General features: G+C 37.4%; 2 protein-coding genes across 11 annotated transcripts in view; one reads left to right on the forward strand and one right to left on the reverse strand.

The window, feature by feature from the left end:
* Ndae1 (Na[+]-driven anion exchanger 1) overlaps positions 1–6273 on the reverse strand; it is a 30242-nt gene extending 23969 nt beyond the window's left edge. For all 10 annotated transcript variants that reach the window (XM_069500502.1, XM_034983447.2, XM_069500491.1 and 7 more), the window contains exon 1: positions 6005–6273. The gene's annotated coding sequence lies outside the window, so the exon portion shown is untranslated. The remainder of the gene's footprint in view (positions 1–6004) is intronic.
* A 10757-nt stretch (positions 6274–17030) lies between these two features.
* Positions 17031–18717, forward strand: Wnt4 (Wnt oncogene analog 4). The gene is made up of 2 exons (XM_034969639.2): positions 17031–17148; positions 17498–18717. Exons 1-2 carry the CDS (start codon positions 17075–17077, stop codon positions 18447–18449), a joined length of 1026 nt encoding a protein of 341 aa, XP_034825530.1. The 5' UTR covers positions 17031–17074; the 3' UTR covers positions 18450–18717.
* Positions 18718–24677: the final 5960 nt, after the last annotated feature.

Genomic DNA, 24677 nt, shown 5'->3' on the forward strand with positions numbered 1-24677 from the left:
CGATCGTGCGCGCTCCTGTTCGCGCGGCTCTGATCAGCTGGTTCATGCGGTCATTCAACTAGGTGTTCAAACTTGCAGGATTTTAAAGTATTTTTGGTCAAAATAGGTATAACCCGTAGTAAAATGATTGCATTCGATTCTGTTACTAAAACTAACGTATATAATTACTTAGACGATGAATTAATCTGGCATTTCTTGGACATAGTGTCCAAAGGAAAAAACCGGCCAAGTGCGAGTCAGGCTCGCGCAATGACGGTTCCGTACTACAGTCGTATTTTTTCGACATTTTGCACGATAATTCAAAAACTATGATGCATAAAAATAAATAAAAATCTGTTTTAGAATGTACAGGTGAAGACCTTTCATATGATACCCCACTTGATATAGTCACTCACTTCGAAAGTTGAAAATACTAATTATTAGTTCATGACCACAATTTAATTTTTTTTGTGTGATCCAACCACTAAATTCACGGTTTTCAGATTTTTCCCCAAATGTCAGCTATAAGATCTACCTACCTGCCAAATTTCATGATTCTAGGTCAACGGGAAGTACCCTGTAGGTTTCGTGACAGACAGACAGACAGACAGACAGACAGACAGACAGACAGACAGACAGACAGACAGACAGACAGACAACAAAGTGATCCTATAAGGGTTCCGTTTTTCCTTTTGAGGTACGGAACCCTAAAAAAGAAATCCTTAAAGGATCACTTCGTTGTCTGTCGGTATGTCTGTATGTCTGCTTGTCGAGACTCTTTTCCTTAGCAACGCGTGGAGCGCAAGTTGAAATTAATTTATGAAATCGCTATAGCAATCTCTTGGAGCTGTGAAAAGTGTGAAATCATTAACGTGTCAATACCTTAAAAGTTTAGTAGATAGGTATATAAAAAAACCAAAATAACGAGACAAGAAAATGATGTATCATATATAAATTCAGGTATGAAAACAAGTTTTACTTCTTACAACAACTGGTCATAAAACCTTCCTTTTATAGCTGATGAAACTCATTAAATACTGTGGTTCTTAGCGGTAAAGCTCCATGAGCTTTTGATTAAGAACTTACGATGGATTGAACTAGTCTGGCTTTGGTTAGTCTGTAGGTAGTCGTATAGTGGCGACTGGCGAGATTGACGAGGCAGTTTCTATATCCTATCTGTAGCTGTTCGTACTTCGTAGATGATATTCTAGAGGCAAATAACCCGTATGGTATTATGATAAGTAATACTACATGTAGGTATATGTATATATTTATTATGTACTAACAAATGCCCGCGACTTCGTACCAATGTCACTCTCCAGGTCTTAAGTTAGTAGTCCAGGTAGTAAAGTAAGTCTAAGTTCAAACCACTAGACGGATCGGGCTGAAAATATTTGGCATGCAGATTAGACATCCGCTAAGAAAGGATTTTTGATTTAACTCCTAAGGGGGTAAAATAGGAGTTTGAAATTTGTGTGGCACACGCGGACGAAGTCGCGAGCATAAGCTAGTTTAATGATAAAACTTCGCACCAGAAAGCGCAGCATTGGAAGATAACAGCAGTACCCGTAGTACAAGATTTTACGTCTCACCAAACCAAGCCAAATTCGAGAGTAGAAATACTTCCGCGTTACAGTAAACTGGATCTTAAGTGCCTTGTTTTAAAGCTCAAGTTTGTCTACACTTCTACAGCCAGCGCTCCAAGCGGAAACATTGTGAAATTAAAATCAGTGGCATTTGAATATTTGACTTCAATTCAAGGCTGTTTAGGTCCATTTTACTGTAACGCGGAAATATTTCGACTCTCGAATTTGGTTTCGTTTGGTGAGACGTAAAATCTTGTACTACGGGTACAGGTAATATGAAATTATTTAATTATTTAATCTTGCTTTAATACGGTACGCAAACGTGCGACTTTCACGATACAGACACCTGAAGCTGAAATAATTTTGCTAACGAATTTTAAGGTATGTAGAAAATCGCTGTAATAAAATACGTACACGCCTTGCCCTTGTATTTTCAAGGGTAAACCCACCCACTATAATAATATAACTTATTTACGAAAGGCGGCCTTATCACCAAGTAAATTTTCTTCATGAAAAGCTCTCTATGTAGCCTGTGAGTAACTCTTGTCCACACTAATCTATAAAGGTTAAATTGTGGTTGTCTGTCTAACCTTTTCACAGCCTAATTGCTCGACCGTTTTGTAATGAAATTTAGTTCAGAGACATCTTGCATCCCGGAAACGAGATTTTTGACGACCTCTCTGGCGCTGTGGTTTTATTAGTGGGAGGTCCCGGATTCTGGTAGGAATTGGAATTTTATAATTTCTAAATTTTTGGTCTGGTATGGTAGGAGGCTTCGGCCGTGGCTAGTAGTTACCACCCTACCGGCAGAGCCGTGCTGCCAAGCGTTTCAGCGTTCCGGTACGATGTCGTGTAGAAAAAGGTATGGGTTAAAAACTGCCATACCCCTTCCAGGTTAGCCCACTTCCATCTTAGACTGCATCGTCACTTACCACTATTGCGAGTGAGATTGCAGTCAAGGGTTAACTGTATCTAAATAAAAAAAAGACGGACATAGTGTACTTTTTATTTCGGAAAATCAAAGAGTTTCAAAGGGATTTTTAAAAACCTAAATTCACGCGGACGAAGTCGGGAGCATTCATCATATTATTATTATTAATGCAAGAGTGTGTCTGTCTATAAACTTTTCACGGTCCATTCGTTTTACCGATTTTGACGAAAGGCTCAGATAATATAGCTTGCATCCCGAAAACGGACATACGAGTAGACTATTTTTTTATGCTGGGAAATCAAACACTTCCTACAGGATTTAAAAAAAACTACAAGTAAATCTAAGAGAATGAAGTTGCGGGCATTATCTTGTCTATTATAATCTAACTTATTAAGCAGTACAATATTCATTACAGTCTATGGAAGGTCTCAACGCCCACTAACATTTTAGCTAAATTATCATAAAGTTAGTTACGAAGGTACCTTTGAGTTAATAAGTAAAGGCTTTGATTTAGAACACAAAGATATCGGGTTTAATTTCTATCAAGCCTCAAAAAACGAAAAATATAAAATTCAGTTAAGAGAAAATTTCGGGCGAAAGGATGTTGAAAGGAAAGTCTATCGTTTAAAGTCTCTTCGCCTTTTTCTTTAGTGAGAGTAATTTTTCCAATTAGGTAAATTTTCAGGGTTCCACTGTATCTTTTACTTATATTTACCTATTTTTTTTAAATAGAAATAGCGAGCAAACGCGCGGGCGGGTCACCTGATGTTAAGTGATTACCGCCGCCCATGAACATTTGCAGCACCAGCAACTGCCGATGAGTTGCCGGCCGGCCGTTCAGGAATTTGTTGGTCCGCCCCTTGAATAACCTCATGTTGTAAATCTTGGTGATACGGGATTTTTAAAAACCTAAATCCACGCGGGTGAAGCCGCGGAGATCAGCTGGTTAATTTATAAAATCTAGCTCTTTTTACTGACAACAAAAATAACTTTATGATTCCCGCGACTTCGTCCGCGGGGATTTAGGTTTTTAAAAATCCTGTGGGCACTCTTCAATTTTCCGGGACAAAAAGTAGCCTATGTCCTTACCCGGGATGCAAGCTATCTCTGTACCAAATTTCGTAAAAATCGGTTGAACGGTTGAGTCGTGATAGCTTTTCACGACTCAACCGTTCAACGCAGACAAACAGACAGCCAGACAGACAGATAGACAGACGGACAGACACACTTTCACATTTATAATATCAGTATATGGATATTTCTACGGCTATACTCACGTATCCAGTCGACGTTAGCCCGAATAGTTTCGAACCCATCCGGGGTCCCATTTACATATCAAGGAGGTCAGTACGCGCACGCGTCGCGTTTAAGACTGCGCGCCGCGCGTACAAGCTAGTCGGGCTAACGTCGACTGGATACGTGAGTATAGCCGTAGAAATATACACAATAAATAATAAATATTATAACAAAAACAATCTATAAACAATAAATTTAATGCACATAGCTCTTGAATCGCCTGATCGAAGGTCACATTACCTGTTGGCATTAAACTGTAGTTTCTGTTAAGGCTTCAGCATTTCTCCGGCTTCCACGTTGAGGCTGTTGGGACGAAGGTCGGGACTGTGATGTACACTCACCTATTTTACTCGGAAATGTGGAAATTATTGACGTCTATGGCTTTTTAGGGTTCCGTGCCCAAAGGATAAAACCGGTCTAGTGCGAGTCAGACTCGCGCACTGAGGGTTCCGTACTGCAGTCGTATTTTTTCGACTTTTTGCACGATAAATCAAAAACTATTATGCATAAAAATGAAAAAAAAAATCTGTTTTAGAATGCACAAGTGAAGCCCTTTCATATGATACCCCACTTGATATAGTTATCTTACTTCGAAAGTTGAAAATAGCAATATTTGTTCATGACCACAAATTAATTTTTTTTGTGTGATATAACCACAAATTCACGGTTTTCAGATTTTCCCCGAATGTCTGCTATGAGATCTACCTACCTGCCAAATTTTATGATTCAAGGTCAACGGGAAGTACCCTGTAGGTTTCTTGACAGACCGACAGACAACAAAGTGATCCTAAAAGGGTTCCGTTTTTCCCTTTGAGGTACGGAACCCTAAAAACGGAGCCCTATTAATGTCACTTTGCTGTCTGTCTGTCTGTCTGTCCGCCGGAAATTGAATAAGAGCTCGAGCTCGTAAAGTCGTTGGTTTTCCGCCGGATCTTACTCTAGTTTATCGAATTGCCATTCCATCGGCTCTATTATATAGAGGCTCTATTATATATAGAGACCTGCGTATTTACTGATAAAATAGGCCGCCATAGCCGAAATTATATCAAGAGAAAATAAAAATAAATAAAATGAAAATAAAAATCTTTTTTATTCGTATAAACTTTTACAAGTACTTACGAATAGTCGGATGCATCTACCACTGGTTCGGAATGCCTAAATTAAGGATTACCTCTGAGTAAACAGATGACCATAGTTCGCCACGTTGGCATAGTGTAGATTGGCGGACTTCACACACCTTTGAGAACTCTCAGGTATGCAGTCGGACACATACACCAAACGAAACCGGGCAGATATGAACAAAGAAACGTAACCTACTAACGCGAAAGTCCAATTCTTGGTGTTATTGTGAGCCCTATGTACCTAGGTACACATTTGTTGTTCGTGCAATATTAAAAACTCAACCTCTTTGTACATAGCGGACTCAGTCCGACTGTTTTGTACATGTTTTGTACATAATTTATGTAAAGAGTGAAAGGGTTGTCTACATATCCAACGAAAAAGGTTTGTATTCATAATATTTTAATACAGCTTTGAAGTCTGAACCTAAACCAGATAGCTATTTTGTAATTCGTAGCCGAGGGTTGGTAAATAATATTGGGCCTTCAAGCTGAGTAGGTAGGTACCTACATTATGTACAGTACGAGGCAGAAAGTAATGTACATCGACTTTTAGAAGGAGACAGCTAATTTGTAGAGCATTTTCTCTGTCGTTGAGACCGACAAAACGTCATATAGGTATGAGTGACAGAGACAACGCTCTACAAAGCCGAAATGTCGTTCTAATAACCGATGTATATTACTTTCTGCCGCGTACTGTAGGCAATGATATTAGAAGAAAGAAAGATATCTTCAGTTGTGTTATTTTTTCCCAACCATATCAACATGCATTCATACATCCATACTTTCATACTAATATTATAAATGCGAAAGTGTGTCTGTCTGTGTGTCTGTCTGTCTGTCTGTCTGCTAGCTTTTCACGGCTCAACCGTTTAACCGATTTTGATGCAATTTGGTACAGAGTTAGCTAATACCCCGGGGAAGGACATAGGCTACTTTTTATCCCGGAAAATTAAAGAGTTCCCATGGGATTTTAAAAAACCTTAATCCACGCGGACGAAGTCACGGGCATCATCGAGTAGGTACATGATAAAATGCAAACCTGCATTATATACTCCATACAATAATGAGAAAATTACTTAAAGTTCGCTTACCAAAATCAATCGACGATTCTGTTTTACAGCAGCCTCAACACCGACTTTAAACTATGCTTGTATCACTTATTTATCACATAAATAAATCAGTATTGTATTAAACAGTCCATTTCATCAACATATTTCACTAAACAAATAAAGAACCAGGGGAAAAATTGTCTATAACACCATAAAACTAAGGATTTCATACATATATTTGTCTAAATTAAAACCTAGTTTAATCTATGAGAAACGCGCAGGTATAGAAAAGCCTGCGGCGTGTGTATCTGCCGAACAACGTCTGTATTTAGGAGGGGAATGTTTGTTCTCGAACTTGCGCATGCGTGGCTACCCTTACATCGCTTTCCATCTATACAACACAACAATGGGGCCGATTCTCTAGTACACAATCTCTAAACTAAACTAAATTAACAGGTCTAAAGCTAGTGCTTTCCTTTTCCGCAAGCAAAATTATGAAAGGGATAGCAATAGATTTAGACGTGATATTTTAGTTTAGTTTAGGGATTGTGTACAAAGGAATTAGCCACAATATCGCACGAAGCGAATTCAATCTTAATTTTAACACCGTGTCGTTCTGTGTTTGGGATGGAATCGAAAATAGTTCACGCGAATTCCAAATTTCTATACGACTTTACTTTAACGTGATAAAAGTTATATTTGAATGGTGATGATAATGAGCATTGCACATAACTTGGCCGGTATATCTAGTTGAAGCTGTTTTGATGAGTTTCTCTAGAAGTCTAGTTATACTTTTGTTCCCAACAATATTTCCGCAAACAGGAATAATGAGGATAACAATATTTTTTTCTCTGTAAGTATGTATACCTACCTATTACCTACCTTGTAATAACTTGATATTTATGGCACACCGCCAGCTAGCGGCATATAGCAGCTAGTTATACTCAAGAGGTCACAGGTTTGATCCAAAGCTAGACCAGTTTATGGGATTTTCAAAACGGTCTAAAGGCTGTAAGGAGGTAGATACTATGAGTGAGAGTTTTGTTCGGAGCAGGAGAATGGATTTGAACAAAAATTATTATAATGTAGCTAATTCTGTTGTACACCATCTCTAAACTAAACTAAAATAATAGGAGTGTTATCCCTTTCATTATGCTTTCTGTGAAAAAGGATAGCACTATATTAAGATCTGTCAATTTAGTTTAGAGCTTGTGTACAAGCCACTTTGCCACACTATGTTGTTAAATTAGACACTGAACCGATCTTACCCCAATTTATAACTTGCGAGGTACGATTACAATGGTTAACTTAACAGCTATTGTAGAGATTTGTACTAACTGCTTACTACTATAATATCATAGCTTCGCTTTGGGGGCAGGGCATTGCCCGTCTAGCCAGACGCACACCTGTGGACCTTTATAGCTTTTAACCATGAGGATCACAACTTTGTTGACTTTGTTGTACCGATCCACTAAGCACATTTACTTATGACCAAACTAGCTGATGCCCACAAACAACAACTCGCGTGCATTTTAGTTTTTAAAAATCCCGTGAAAACTCTTTGATTTTTCGGGATCAAAGTAGCCTATGATATTCTCCACGTCTTTAATTTTATTTTTGCAAAAACTCAATCGATCTATGTTGCGGCGTGGGGTAGGTAAGGGTACTGATAATAAGGGTAGGTACTGATTGTACATTTAATAAATAGCTCCAGACTTAGTTTTTACTTTATTACGAGTAAGCCCGTGACTGCAATCTTTATGGTAAGCGGTGCAGTCTAGGATGAGAGTATAGGCTAACTTGGAAGGCATATGGCAGTTTTTCATTAAATACTTATCATTATCGGTTTCTTCACGGCATCGTACCGAAATAGGGTTACTGGCTAGTACCTAATTAGCCACGGCCGGAGTTTCCCGCTAGATTAGACTAGTGACAATATCGGAAATTATAAATTCCCCAAATTGACCCTGCTGGGTATCGAACTTTGGACCTCCCACTTATAAAGCCGTAGCGTACACCACTGAAACATGAAGTTATCAAAGATAATTTATCTTGAAATAAAAAGTATCCAATAAACTAGATGTTGCTATCTAGATACTGTAGATTCACAAATCCCTCTTAAATTAACTTCTGCAAAGCTTTGTATCGATATGCTATGTTGCGTGGTACCTAATTAGAAGCATTAAACAAAGGTTGCAACTAATCGGAACACCTCGAAAGGGATAAGGACTTATTAAGTTGAAGGATATTAGATACCCAACCCATATATCCTGAAATTAACTTCTGCAAGTCAGTGAATGAGTATCTTTACAATTTACATTAATAAACTCATAAATATTTATGTTTAAGCTGTGGCCCTACCGCGGTTGTTTGACAGCTACAATGTCACGATCGCAATCATCTCTGATTGGTTAATGCTCGCTCACTATTGGCCACAATGCATTGTTGCAACAAGATTCGCACAAATTCAGCCAATCAGAACAATTGAGATTGTAATAATGATTGATGCAGGTTTTAGACAATCGCCCCGCAGGTTCAAATTCCCTTTAATATTGGAGTATCTATACGAGTACCTATGTAGTTTCACAGTTCATATCCGCCCGGGATACTCAAATTTAAAGCCCTGTTCATTTGACTGACTTGAGGCTGAAGGAAGGTGTCTTCAAATCATCTCTGGACGATTCCTGCTGGTCTTCATCGCGGGCACTATCGACGTAATTCATGGCATGCAGACCAATAGTGTCATGTTTTTGTTGTTGGAAACTGTTTCCACTACGCCACGCTGGAGACAGCATCCATTTGCTGTCGGAAAAAGACGTTTTTCATATTTCTCTCACTAATTATTATCTATTAACTAAGCTATAAAAGATGTTCTTGCAAAAATTTACTAGATTTTAAGCTATTCGAGGCTGACATACATAAATGTAAAAGCCTGTTAATAAAAGATTTAAAAAAAAAAAAAAAAAAGCTATTCGGTTTTTGTTATTGTGTTATTGATTTTTTAACATATACCTACCTAAGTATTTATATTTTACGATAGTTTAAATTAAAGTTTATTTATAAAGCTTATTTCAAACTACGAGATATAAATTATAATCAATTTAATTCGGATCAATATAAGCGTTCCCAGCTTACTCTAAAAAATGTACGAATGTTGGGAATATCAATCTAAATCAATGGGGACTTTTCACAATTTCATGTATATATATTGGTGTTCCCAACATTCGTTTCAATCTTTAGCCCTATGCGAATTATAGTAACATTGAATGTCTATTTTGACCGGATTATTACATAATTTATATGTAGTGTGAAATACAATAACGGTTCATAGCGTTCTGTTATAAATTAATAATTTTAACATGACGTGCTAATTCGCTGCTTCAGCATTTCAATTTATATAAAGCGAACAACCCGCGAGGCAGCGAAGCAGTCCACATTTCCATATTGAATAGTTAACATTGAAACTACTGTATTCGCGTGAAGTAAAAGTTCCGTGTGTGTGAATTTCCAAATTAAATTCGTTGGACATTTCTTGTGGTTTTTTTTTTTCAAAAGACTGTCGAAGCGGACCTCCTAACAGTTCGTAGTTATGGTCTTGCTAGATTATTGCGGCGGAGCATCAAAATTAACTTGTATTGACTGTATTGTGGAGATTTGTATTACCAGTTACCGTAGCTTCGCTTTAGGGGCAGGGCATTGCCTGTCTAGCCAAACGACCCAGACGCACACACCTGTGGGCCCAATAGCTTCATACCATGAAGATCACGAAGTACTTACTTTTATTGCGGTCGTGCCAACAATGTTGTATCGATCTTAAATTTTTAATGCGAATTTTTATTTTATTAAATTAATATCGATCTTAAATCCGCGAGGCATACCTAGCTATGTCACTCTCCAGGCTTTTAACTATTTCGGTGCAATCACGTTGATCCGTTGCTCCGTTGCGGCATCATTGAAAAACCAACAAACAAACACACTTTTGCATAAAGGTCCGTATTACGTAATAGACACTCGTAGTTTTGAATAGAAAATAATTAGAATACTTACTTAGGCTTTATTTTTATTCAAAAAAACTTTTGCAATGTGCTTTTGAATCTTAAATCTTAAGTTTGAGTTTAGTTTTCCTTTGATGGTTTCCTTTCGAGTTCTAAGTGGATCAACTACGCTTCTGTTTGTCTTTGTTCTTGTTACATTTAATTTGCATAGTTCGAGAAGTTCACATTAGTTTATCAAGGTGAGTTAATTAATATTCTCTACACCCTTCTGAGACCGGGGTAACTCTTAAGTCTTAAGCTGAATTCCTACCAGAGATGTGCGAGGTAGCTAAGCGGTAAAATCGAGATTTAAGTCTGCTTTTCCTTTTTAGGGTTCCGTAGCTCAAAAGGAAAAACGGAACCCTTATAGGATCACTTTGTTGTCTATCTGTCTGCCAGTCTGTCAAGAAACCTACAGGGTACTTCCCGTTGACCTAGAATCATGAAATTTGGCAGACAGGTAGGTGTTATAGCTGGCATTAGGGGAAAAATCTGAAACCGTGAATTTATGGTTATATCACACCAAAAAAAAATTGTGGTCATGAACTAATAATCAGTATTTTCAATTTTGAAGTAAGATAACTATATCAAGTGGGGTATCATATGAAAGGGCTTCACTTGTGCATTCTAAAATAGATTTTTATTTATTTTTATGCATCATAGTTTTTGAATTATCGTGCAAAATGTCGAAAAAATACGACTGTAATACGGAACCCTCGTTGCGCAAGCCTGACTCGCACTTGGCCGGTTTTTCATGTGATAGGTACGCTACATAGAAATACCTACCGAGATTTATGCGTCAGAGGCAAAAACGAGAATCTGTTTGAAGCTACAAGTCGCCCACACGTGTGGAACGCGAGATATAATGACATTGAGAGTGTGACCTCGGTGACAAATTACAATCTGTGCTGAAATATACCTATATTAATTTATATGTAGGGCCGCCTACTCACGACACTGCGGCAGGGCTGATTTAAGGCGAAAAAGTGGAGTGAGGTGTGAGGCGCGGGGAGTCCCCGCACACCCGCACGTCACCCGCGCTCGCCCGCACCGGGTTAGTGCGGGGACTGTCTAGTTGCATGACAGGTGGTTAACGTTAGGTTACGGTTACCGTTAAACTTTGACCGTCATTAAAAGAAAAATAGTTTGGCTACGTCCGGTTTTGCTAGCTTTGGACCAAAATTATATTTTAAACCTTAATCATAAAAATATGAATACTGACTCGTGCAATCCATTTTGCCTTTTATTGGTAATCAAAGTTTAACAGTAACTTTAGCCGCCCGTTATGCAACTAGACCTAAATGTTTAACTCGGTATACTATAGCCAATTTAGATATTTGTTAAATGTTTATATCGGCTTGAATAAATGAAGATGAATTAGGTATTAATAGAATCCTGAGAGCTTTAGCATTTAAATTGCATATTATTTGTCGGATTTTTGTGTAAAAATTACAGAATTTAAACTGAAAAAATTGCAACAATCTGGCAACGAACTAGTCACTCGTAAACATGACAATATTATGTAATAAATAAAGTTATTGTGATATGTCTGTTCGTAGCAGCGTAGCACAGTTGGCGCTATGCCAGCGGTCATTGACCGGGCGTAGACGGTCTACAAAAACAATACGGGAAACGCAGAATGATTTCAGCAGCGATTATAAACGTTCGGATTACTATACTAAATTCAGCGATATTCAGTAAGGGAAACTATTTCTTTGCTTATTTATATATATTTCTATTCTTATGCCCGCGACTTCGTCCGCGTGAACTACACAAATTTTGAACCTCTATTTTACGCCCTTAGGGTTTGAGTTTTCAAAAATCCTTGCATGCCAAATTTCAGCCCGATCCGTCCAGTAGTTTGAGCTGTACGTTGATCTTCGATCAGATAGAATTGAGCGGAGTTTCGGCGAGGCGCGAATCGGGCGATAGATATATCCACTTTTTTTTCTGTGATCGGAAGACGTTGATAGATCAGTCAGTCAGTCACCTTTTCGTTTTATATATTTAGATTAGTGCGAAAAATTAAAAATTGGTCAAGTGCGAGTCGAACTCGCTCACGAAGGGTTCCTTACCATCGTACAAAAAATTACCCTTTTTTTAATATGCATGGCAATCATTTTGATATTTTTATTTTTTGTTGTTGTTATAGCGGCAATAGAAATATACATTCTGTGAAAATTTCTACTCTCAACCTATTACGGTTCACGAGATACAGCCCGCTGACATACAGACAGCGGAGTCTTAGAAATAGGGTCTCGTTGGCACCCTTCGGATACTTAACCTAATAATAGAAAAAGAAAATGTTAATAAATGGACAGGGTCTATGTTGTTAACAAGCAAAACAAGTTGTTTGATCAAAAGGAAAACTTTTTTCATTATCCTTCCTATTATCTTCCGTGTCTCGGAGAACACGTTAAGCCGTCGCGTCGGTCTCGGTTCTTATTACGAACATAATAATAGGTATACCTCATCGTGATCAACCCATCGCCGGCTCACTACTGAGCACGGATCTCCTCTCAGAATGAACCTACTACTTATCAAAACTACGTGTCAAAGTCACGTATTTTAATTGAGGTGTATTTGGACGGATATCTAAAATTCCACTGCATAAAAACTCCGAGAAAATCACCATTATGTGATTAATTTTGATGACCTTCCTGGCGTAGTAGGGAGCGCTGTGGTTTTATACATGGGAGATCCCACCTTCGATTCCCGGCAGGGGCTATTTGGGAATTTATTTAAATATATAAAAGGAAAAGGTGACTGACTAACTGACTGACTGACTGATCTATCAAAGCACAGCTAAAACTACTGGACGGATCGGGCTGAAATTTGGCATGCAGATAGCTATTAACGATGTAGGCATCCGCTAAGAAAGGATAAGGGAGTGAAATAGGAGTTTAAAATTTGTGTTGTCCAGCTAGTGATCTCTAAAATGTTTCTAGTCTGGTCTGGTCGGAGGCTACGGCCATGACTAGTTACAACTATATTGGCAAAGCCGTATGCCGCCAATCGATTTAGTGTTCTGTTACTATACCGTGTAGAAGCCGATAAGGGGTATATGGGTGTAATAAAAACTGCAACGCCCTTTCCAAGTTAGCCCGCTTCCAATCTTACACTGCATCATCACTTACCACCAGGTGAGATTGCAGTCAAGGGCTAACTTGTAATGGAATAAAAAAAGTAGAAACGGGTCATGACCTTCAGATATGAAGGCTCGAACGCAGAGAGAGAGAAAGATTTTATACTGGTAGAGGGTTTTATACTCATTTCACAAAGACCCTGAATAGGTTGAAGCTGTATTGAAGCATGATCTTGTCAAGTAAAAAAGCTAGCTTAAGCCAGTGGGGTTAGTACGAGTTTGTAAGTCCACCTTGATAGAATGTCGAAACACTATAAAGTTAGTGTAAAATGAACGTAATGATTGTTTTAAGATATAGATTCATTGAAACATCTACCGTTATCGCCCCAAACGAAACCATCGTAAACAGAAAGTCATTACTCCTGAAAAAACCTTTCAAGTTTGAGTCAAACTAGCACATGAAGGGATCCGTACTATCGCGTAACTTTTGGTTCATATTACTCTAACTGAAGGCGAAATGGGATCGCAAAGGCGAATGTATCGAAAAGTCTGGGCCGCCCGAACGAAATTGCACGCTTTTTATAATGCTTCTTCTATTAAATTCTGTGCTCTGTTATACCATAAAGTAATACCGCTATCACTTAGTGTATTAAACGTTGAACGTAAATACGAAATTTTGTTGCAATTGGTTTTATATCAATCGAATAAACTGGTTTTTCTCCTAATGGTCGTGTAAAAATGCGTATTTTGGGGAAACTTCGCGATATTTTGTATCGAGTCAAATTGTGCCAATCATGTTTGGGCTCTAGTAATGTAATTCACTAAAGAATATTTTAAATTTTTATAATATTAAAAAACAAATAAACAAATTTGTAGTTTTTGAGGCCAAAACTTTGATTCTTTGAGCATCCGAAATGTGTCTCAACACCGTTTTTGGGACGCATTCACGTATTGCCTTAGCAGTGTTTCGATCTACGTTGGCGAGATGTTCGAAGTAAGTGGTACTAAGTACTACTATCCCTACAGTAAAGTGGGAGCACGTGACGCGCGCCGCTCCCTATCGATCCGTTCCAGCCATGTTGCAATCGATGTGCTAAAACATCCAATTTGGATTCCGCTCTTTTAAATTGAAATGATGAGTTTTAGATTTTGGTGTAGCAAAGTACCTACTTCAAAACCTGTCACATTAAAAATAATAAATAAATAAATAAAACGTTTATTTTCAATCATCTTGTTACATACAGACTGACGGACAGACAGACACACTTTCGCATTTATAATTATATTCTTACTTTCATATCCCTTAATTCGTATTTCCCTCTCATTTGGATACATTCATGCTCTCCACCGAAGCGTTTGAGTGTTTGATCCCTACGCGATTCTACAAAGTCTGCAAATAGCGCGGACAACGCAAACAGTACTGGGGTATCAAGCAATTAATGTATTCATTCAGACATCAATCGGAATTCATTATACTGTATTTATTGGATACCTCCCTGGCGCAGTGGTGCTGTAATCACAAAAGTCCCGGGTTAAAACCTGGTAGTGGCAGTTTGGAAATTACTTTTTCTGCATCGTATTCCTCATTGCTGAGGTTTGTGATTCCTTTCTATCTTTCGTTTTCTGGGGATAATAATGGGTGGGATCCCAGCTCCTTTCATATGTCCACCCAGGTTTAACTCGACTACGAGAACGAGATTATCAGATGTTAGTGGTAATAACTGAGATTTTCTGAGGCCGAACGAAAAGGCCAAGTTCGAACGAAGTCGGTCACCCGTCCAGTTACCGACTTCGGTCAACGTTGCTTAACAATCGACGAATATGCGTTTTGCATAATTAGTCTACACATCCCTCTATTATTTTGGGAATTTATGGGATTAGAATACTGATAGAATAGGTAGAGATTAAAATTCTGGTGGGCTAAGTTGGCTTGACGACGTCCCTGGCGCAGTGGTAAGCACTATGGTCTTATTAGTGGGCGGTCCCGTGTTCAATTTCTGGCAACGGTTTGGAATTTCATAATTTCTGAATTTCTGGTCTGGTGGGAGGCTTCGGCCGTGGCTAGTTTCCACCCTACTGGCAAAGCCGTGCCGCCAAGCGATTAAGCGTACCGGTCCGGTATGATGCCGTGTAGAAACCAAAGAGGCATGGGTTTAGTAAAAACTGCCACACCCCTTCAACCCGCTTTCATCTTTGACTGCATCATCACTTACCACCAGGTGAGATTGCAGTCAAGGGCTGACTATCTGAATAAAAAAACCGCTTACTATTCACATAAATTACACCTCCAAATCTAAAAGGCAACAAATTAATATACTTCTATTTCAATACTGAAATTGCGAGAATATTTCATAAAAGATTTGTATTACATGAAAAATATCTAGGGCTAGAGTAGATAGGATTATATTATCACGATACATTACACTGGCTTCTTTTAGCCGCGATTGGGCGTGATCAAGTGATAGATCATTTTTTTTTTCTGACTGCTGCCATCCATCTTAGATATTGTAGTAGGCACCTACTATACCTAATGAAGGTATATATATCCATTTTCGTTTCTGTACCCGTAGTACAAGATTTTACGTCTCACCAAACCAAACCAAATTCGAGAGTCGAAATACTTCCGCGTTACAGTAAAATGGACCTAAACAGCCTTGAATTGAAGTCAAATATTCAATGCCACTGATTTTAATTTCGCAATGTTTCCGCTTGGAGCGCTGGCTGTAGAAGTGTAGACAAACTTGAGCTTTAAAACAAGGCATTTAAGATCCAGTTTACTGTAACGCGGAAGTATTTCGACTCTCGAATTTGGTTTGGTTTGGTGAGACGTAAAATCTTGTACTACGGGTACTGTTGTTACGAGTTATAGCTTCATCTAAAAATTAATATAAAAACTTTTAAACTAAACAAATAGGTACTAGTGATTACCTAGTAAGTAGGTAGAAGTATCGAAGTAGATAGGTACATCCTAATTCCATGGTGTTACTGTTATCCACATTCTTAGATGTTGGGAACATAGAGGGTAGAACGCCACGAGGCAGATCTCCGACCGAATTGTGAATCCACCGAGTGGATTTTAAATGCGAAAGTCTTTTGTCTTTTTGTCTTTCTGTTACTTTTTCAGCGTTATCAAAGCGCAGCAGAATTCAGCCTTGTAATTTTACTAATTACCATAGTTATAAGTTTGCAATGACATGGAAGTTGTCTAAGTAGAAATAAAAGATGGAAACTTACTAGGTAACTACAGACAACAGGTAGAATATAACTAACCTATTCTTTGTTATCGGTGACAAAGATAAGTTACAGTTTTAGGGATGTCCAAATAGTCTCAGTTAGATCTATTTTTAAATAATATTATAAATGCGAAAGTGTGTCTGTCTGTCTGCTAGCTTTTCACGGCCCATGTGTTTATGCGGCAACGGAATTTTACGAAATATAGTAACTACATTAATTTAAGTTCTCTTTTTTTGTAAGCTGTCCCCGCGGGGACCATTTTTTTACGGGATAAATTGCCTAGATACCGTATGTGTTAATCCGAGCTATCTCTATCCCCAGCCAAATCCGTCCAGTAGTTTTTGCGTGAAAGAGTAACACACACACACACACACACACACACACACACACACACACACACACACACACACACACACACACACACACACACACACACACACACACACACACTAACACACTCACATACATTCAAACTTTCGCCTTTATAACATTAAAAGCTTAGGAAGACAACCCTAGCCGGGATACCGTTCACTTCATTGAAGTAAGGAGTCAATTATTTGCTCTATGACACGGACTAATGTATTTACACTGATTTCTAAGTTTGCTTATACCTTTTTTGGTGGGGTCGCACCTAATTCGATAAACTCATTATCTACTACACCTTTGCCTTTGTTAACTCTGAGCTCATTTGAAAATTGCATTCAAGAACGTCATCATGAGAACTTGCATGGGGCTCTTTAAATCTGTATTTGTGCAATCATGTTTAAATCTAGTGTTTTCACTCTGTTGATATATTTTACCGTTTCCATATTGGCTTTGAAAAATGTTGAAGGGTGAGTGACTAAATAAACGAAGTGCATTTATTTTGTTTGATTCTCGTTTAAAAAGTTGTATTCCTTCAATATTATCTATTACTGCTATAAAGACCAGTCGTGTACTGTACTGTGTATAACTGCAGAGCTTTCTGACTGCTACGTCTGTAAATATATGTTATACATAGAACAACCTACCTTCCTTCTATGGTAGGATGGCCCGAATAAGTTTTAATAGTTCAGCACCTCACTTTACAGAGCTAGCTGCAATTAACAATAGACTTGATGGATGTATTTGAAACTATTAAATTATGAATGTAGCTTTTGAAGTCGTTAAGGAACTCATATGAATAAAAGTCAATCTTTACAGGTCCCGACCAGTTTTAGAAAAGACAGTAGAAGCTTTATTTGCCGATAGGTCTGAAGTCATACACCCCGCAACGTGCAAAGTCATTACATCGTCGAAGAAACAGTCAAAAATGTGCAAGAGGGAACCTGGTCTTCCAAACATACTAGTCACTGCCAAACAGCAAGCTATCACAGCTTGTGAGGAGACTTTCCAATATGACAGATGGAACTGTTCTCTAGTCTTTAACAGGAAGGCTAAAAGGGGCATATTCAAGAAGATATACAGAGAGACTGCGTTTATTCACGCCCTTATAGCAGCGTCGGTCACTCATGCAGTTGCAAGAGGCTGTGCCTCTGGTGAACTCTCCAGATGTTCATGTTTAGGCAGTTTCAAAAATGCCTCTAATTGGCAAATGAAAGGGGGTTGCGGTGACGACTTTAGGTTCGGGAAAAGGTTCGCGAAGAATTTTCTCGAATGGAAGAACGCAGGGAATGACCAAATTGCGGATATACTAAAGCAAGATGTGAATATTGGTATTGACTCTATAGGTGAGCAATTAAAAGAGGTTTGCAAATGCCATGGATTTTCCGGGTCGTGTACTACGAAAACTTGTTGGAAAAAGTTAGGGCCCTTTAATTCAGCTATGGGTTTGTTAAAGAAGCATTATCACCATGCGATTAGGAAGAAGTTAGTGAATTATACTTCAAAAAGAGCCGTTTCGCCGAAAGTGAGGAGGAAAATGAAGAAGGACAAGAAAAATTTGGTTTATTTGCAAAAGACGCCAAACTTATGCGTTAGTACAAAGGGAAGGATTTGTAAGGATAGACATAACTGTGCAACTTTGTGCTGCGGACGAGGATTTGTTGTGGGTCAGAAGACAATAACTTCTAGGTGCAGATGCAAAATGGTGGATTGCTGTTTCGTTAAATGTGATACTTGTGTGGAAGAAGTTGACTTTTATACGTGTAAATAAAGCGAGATTGCGGCTTTGCGGTAGGTACTTATACACGGTACACTGTAGGTACTTAGTACCTACGGAATTTTTTCCAATGTTTGGCTTGACTTAAAAAACAGAACTGGCATTTTTGGTAGGAATTACCGAAGCTGTGATAAATGGGGGTACAATCTGAGATAGTCAAAATTAAATTAAATTATTCAGAATTTTTTCTTCATATGATAATTATAGTTTTTACAAAAAATACATATTTAATGTTAGAAGACATAATATAGACAAGCTCTGAGCTGGTACTTATCGTACAGTTTTTTAATCATCAAGTATTAATGTAGTCGAGTATACATATTAAAACAAAATATAAATACTTGTTACTTAATTATTGCAAATTTTTATTTTTTATCTTATAATTATCTACCATCAATATAATATTTAGAACATCGTAGCGAGACCAAAATTAATCTATGATTTAGAAGCTCGTTGACTTGACTTGGTACGAGTAATCCAGGTCAAAATTGGTAGAGCCTCAGAATCTTGGCTACTATCTCTATGCTCAGAATATTATAATAGGCAGAGCCCACAGAGATAGTGAGCCTAATTCCACATTTCCAGCTATTTTCGCAAGCCGTATCGACTGAGTTCAATAAGATTGTTAAAAAAGGTTTAAAGAAATAAAATTTTAAAAAAAATTAAAGAAAATCTTCATCGCACTTCATTTGTTTAAAACAGTGACATCTGTTGCATTAGCTTAAAATCAACTAGTAAAAAGTACCTCCCTGAATACAATTTGGTGAGTACCTAAGTACTAACTAGTTAGTTCAAAGACATTCCAATGGATGGCGTTGTGTTAAAGTTAAAACAGATGGCGCTGTTATGTTTTTATTGTATTTTAGTTTTAAACTGTGCCTTCGTCTTCGATGATATTTTTTCTTTTTTTGATGAAATATTTTGAAAACAGCGCAGTCAATACCCATTATCATTATGTCCGGATTCCTGGTACTCAGTCAAGATTAATGCGATTCTCACATTTTGCAGCGAATTAAGATGCAAGCAAGATAAGATCGATTTTGTTCACGTTGATCGCGAAATATTATATGCGTGGAAAACATTAGTTAACACGAAACAAATTGCGCACCTACCTACATACTGTTTTATGTTAAGTATTCTCATCATAACAACATGTTTTTATTCTTTTCTTAATGCCTACTAGAAAAAGTTATTAGGAAGAGCTAAATTATTATTTTTTACTTAGCGCAGACAACTTGGATAAACGCATATAGGTAAATGACGGACTTTCGCTATTAAAAAAAGTGACCTTTATGCATTTCCGAAATGTGACCTACATATTAGTTCAGTATCTAAATGTAGTCAAAATCGATTCAACAGTTTAGACGTTAAAACTTTGTAAACAGACACACACACAATCTTGTCATAACGAACGGTATCGATAGGTCGTAATTTATATAAATTAGGCATAGGCATACCGGGCAAATCTATAGTACATAATAAAAATACTTATTCTGCCTCACTGATCTTTCAACGCACAGCCTGTGCCGTTGGGGTTAGGTACCTACTTATTTACAGACATAATAGGTACCTACATTAGGGTAAGCAGTGCTTTCATATGCCTCTATGACCTGCATGCCACTCAGTCAAAAGATCCGGGTTCAAAAAGTAAAATAAAAACATAACTTATCAGTAATAAATAGCGCTAGTGTATTACTAGCCTAAACATTATAAAGGCCCTAAACATCGGGGTACATTATAATTATAACGCCTATAATTGACCCATAAACCATAATGGCGGACCACAAGATTGCGGTTTGTTTTCGATGCCAACTCACATAATTACGATAGCGTTATTAATCCTTAAAAAAAAGCTAAAACACGGCAGCGTTGAGATTTATTTATTTATTGACCTCAGGCGAGAAAAAGTGCTACTAATGTAAAAACTCGAACATTATTCACAATCGAGTTTTATTCAAAGCAATATTTGAATTTTTTTTTCAAATATACATCACTATTATCTTTGATTTATAATTCGCATTGGGAGGTAACAAAATGAAAAAAAAATCTAAGTGAAATAAGATATTTCTATTGACTGATGTGTATACAAAAAAACCTCGTGTTCATTCGTCAATTCAAGTAAATAAATGCTCAGCAAAGGTGCTTTTTATGGCTGAAAATTTAATATTATGTTATAAGACTGTCAGTGTAGGGCACCAGATTTTTCAAAGTGGGCGTTTTCTTCTCCGACTAAAGAAAAAGAATCCCAATTTGAGGAAAAGTCATGTTTTGGACTTCAATGAAGACATCAACGAAGGATGTTTATGACATCATTTTTAGTGTTCCGTACCTGAAGGATGCCTACGGGACCTTATTACTAAGCCAGCACTGTCCGTCCGTTCGTTCGTCCGTCTATCTGTCAGAATTCGGTCATGGAAAGTCAATTTTTCAATCGACTTTTCATGGTAACTCACCGGGACAATGCCAATAAAATCATGTTAGGTCGACCAATTATAGACTATTAAACAAAGCCTTTATAGCTTAATGTAATACTTAGCTAAACAAAAAACGGGTCAAGTTAGAGTCGGACTAACTTAAACTATAAATTTATAGTAGATCAATAAATTACCATACCTACTAGTAGCTGAAGTAATATGACAAAAAAGTTGCCTTGAAAGTTATTACTTACAGTTTAAGGCATTCCAAACCAGTGGTAGATGCATTTGCCGATTCAAAAGTATTTTTGAATAAAAATATTTTTATTTATTTATTTAAACACGATTTTACGTTAGAAATTAAGAAGTGATATCGCAATTTTGAGAGTTTTAGAAAATACTTAGGTAGGTACTCTTTGTAAATCCGGACCTCCCGAGTCGGTTACCCATCCTGAAGACGACTGAGACCAATACCTACCTGCCAGCTGTTATTTTTAACTAGCTGACCCGGCGAACTTCGTTCCGCCTAACAGTCGATTCAAATTTTTTTTTAAAATATCAATTCACTATCAGAAATTCTAAAATCCCCACGATTTAGGACTTCAGTACTTTGCAGCATCAGGATTGAGGAGTTAGGATCCGAAGTTCAATGATGTAGCCTATGCTTGGTACCTAAAATAATTTTGCATCATCCGCAGTTCCTGAAACATTATAGTTTAGGAGTGCTGTACCCTACATCATCAGGGTTGAGGAGTTGAGACTTGAAGTCTGAGAATAAAGTCGTTGCTTGGTACCTACAATATGAATTCACTATGAACACTTCCTGAATCTTGATAACTCAGGCGGGTAACTCAGTAACCCTGCAGCATCAGGATTAAGGAGTTGAATCCAGAATTTTTTATGTGACCACCACGAAAACTTTTTTTGTTGATTTAAAAAAAAAATTGCAAATCGGTCCAGAAACCTCGAAAAAATGGATGTAGAAAAAAGAACCACCTCCTTTTTGACAGTCGGTTAAAAACCAATGACCTTGAAATATTTACGGAACAATTTTTAAAATATCCCCTTTCTAACAAAAAAAGAATGAATGAAATCGGACTACGCGTTAATGAATTACAACTCGGTATACATTTTAACTTTCATCCCCTCTCCTACGGGAACCATGCTGAATTTCGGGATAAAATGTATCCTATATTCTTCCTCATAGTATGACCTCAAATCGTACCAAGTTTCATTGGAATCCATTCAGTAGTTTCAGCGTGATGCGCGGCCGTGATACAGACAGACAGACGGACAGACAGACAGACAGACAGACAGACAAAAATGAAAAAATTACAGTTTTGGGTTCAGTATCGATTATAGAGTGCCCTCGAAAAAAAATTTTCAAAATATCTTCAATGTACAGAATTTGACCTGTTACAGTTTTATCATAAGTATTGATTATAATGTCATGGGTTTCCCAAAATCATGGCTGAACCCTGAATCCGGTCAACCTTTTATTTAATAACATATCCCATTTTTATTAATTAGTGTCTGTATCTATTTAATGTATTTCTGCTATAAAATCATGATTGATTTTTTATAAAATGTCTCATTTTAATTGCGTTTTGTAGGTATATTTTAATCACGTTTAAATAAGGTATCATTAGCTAATTGAAATAAATATGTGTCGGCAGGCCCGTATTTTTAATATTATAAGTAATGATTGTAAACAGATTGCTCATTTTAAAACCTGCTAAACCTTGATGAAAAGGACAGACAGAGTTTGACAGTTTTAAATTTAATTTAGAGCTGTCAAAAAGATGGAGTAGAGTTCAGAGAAAGACAACAGAATCGGCGCCAATATCTACTTATATCGCAGCAAAAGAATCAAAAAGGCCGTCTATAACAGCTGCCTATATCTATAAAATACCTATCCAAATACCAATATAGAGCGGAAATCAAACGTCACTAGTAATTTATTAATTTTGTCGTGAGCCGATGTGGCTGTCGATATGAAGACGTTATGTCGATACTCTCGTAAGTATCTTTTTGTTTTGTTTAGTCTGTCTGTCACGGAGTGAGTTTTATTATCAATTAATTAATTAGGTTAAACAATGCCATGTTATGCTTATCGTATCACTTGAATTCGTTAAGTTGAATGGCCGATGATAGTATCTACTTGCACTTATACATAATTTATTTCATTTTGAACTAGGTACATAATATAGGTATTATCTGCTACTAAACTATAACAATAAGTTGCCAGATATCCTCAGACAGACAGACAGACAACGAAACGAAAAGAACTCCTAAAGGGATCACCTTTAAGAGTTCTTTTTCCTTTTGAGGTACGGAACCCTAAAAATGTTAAAAAAAACTTTTGCTCCCCATTACCTATCTACTACTAAACTTGAGATAACCGCATAGCAATCATTGCAAACGAATGTCAATTACTTTGCCAAATCTGTCAAATTTAGCTAATAGTGCAACCGTGTCAGCCAAAACTCCTTAATATAGCCAATAGTGCAAGCGTGTCAGCCAAAATTCCTTAATTTAGCCAATAGTGCTACAATCAATCAAAACTTTCATAACAGCAGAGTTCCGATTTATTTTATTTAAGTGCCGGTGACATCGTATTTTTCATATTATACTAGCTTATGTCCGCGACTTCGTCCGCGTGGACTTTCCAATTTCAAACCCCTATTTTACCGGTTTAGGAAGTGAATTTTCAGAAACCCTTTCGTAGCGGATCTTTCTTATGACGTATAGATAATAGCTATCTGTATACCACATTTCAGCCCGATCCGTCCAGTGGTTTGAGCTGTGTTTGATAGATTAGTCAGTCAGTCAATCAGTCAGTCAGTCGGTCAGTCAGCTTTTCCTTTTATAAAGCAAAGCCGTGCCGCCAAGTGATTTAGCGTATGATGTGTAGAAACCAAAGGGACATGGGTTTAATAAAAACTGCCATACTCCTTCTAGGTTAGCCCGCTTTCATCTCAGACTGCATCATCACTTACCACCAGGTGAGGTTGCAGTCAATGGCTAACTTATATTATCTGAATAATAAAAAATATATAGATCAACTGGTCACAAAAAGGAAAAACAAACAACATAATGGTCTGTCGGTGGAACATCGTATAAAGAACAAACGCAACTTCCTTTGTGTAATAACAGATCATACGCACCACGAAACCCAAAAGAACCAGCGTAACTGTAAACTCAAACAAACTCACGTTTATTGATCTTAACACCATTGTAAGGAGATGAAACTGTGGATTAAATGGACATATCCATTGAAGGCATACCAGGTAAGTACGCATTAGACGTATAGAGATTTTCATTTGGGACCTCATGCGAATAATTGGCATGAGGCTGGATTCGCTTCGGCGAGGGATGATAGTACCTATCCTTTTTGTAACAAGTTAAGTGTGAGAAATACTTATCGACATGTTATTTACATTTTTTAAAATAATATGTATTGATCTAGTTTAATGTCAAAATGACTCATTCTCTCTGCATCGCTTGTCTTATTGCTGAAGGCCCTGACTTAGGAATCAAATAATGGTAGGTACTTAGTTACTTAGAGTTAGAGTTTTAGAGTTACTTAGAATAATGGTACTTAGTACTTACAGTTTTCTATTACGAACTAGAGCGTAGGTACCACCTACCTGTTTCATTTTCAGGTTTTAACGATATATTTATCAGATGTTACACACAGAGGAAACGAAAATATCTTTGGGTCTCCAAATTAGTCACCCATCCAGTTATCGACTTGGATAACGTTGCTTAACAATCACAAATCACAATCAACTGTTATGCGCCTTCC

This window comes from Maniola hyperantus, chromosome 1, assembly GCF_902806685.2.
Source record: "Maniola hyperantus chromosome 1, iAphHyp1.2, whole genome shotgun sequence".
NCBI lineage: Eukaryota > Metazoa > Arthropoda > Insecta > Lepidoptera > Nymphalidae > Maniola > Maniola hyperantus.

What these genes read in the sequence shown, in the direction of transcription:
- Wnt4 (XM_034969639.2), top strand. Translation starts at nt 17,075, where the DNA reads ATGTTTAAATCTAGTGTTTTCACTCTGTTGATATATTTTACCGTTTCC. An exon ending in GCTTTGAAAAATGTTGAAGG is followed by an intron (nt 17,149 to 17,497) that starts GTGAGTGACTAA and finishes CAATCTTTACAG; the next exon opens with GTCCCGACCAGTTTTAGAAA.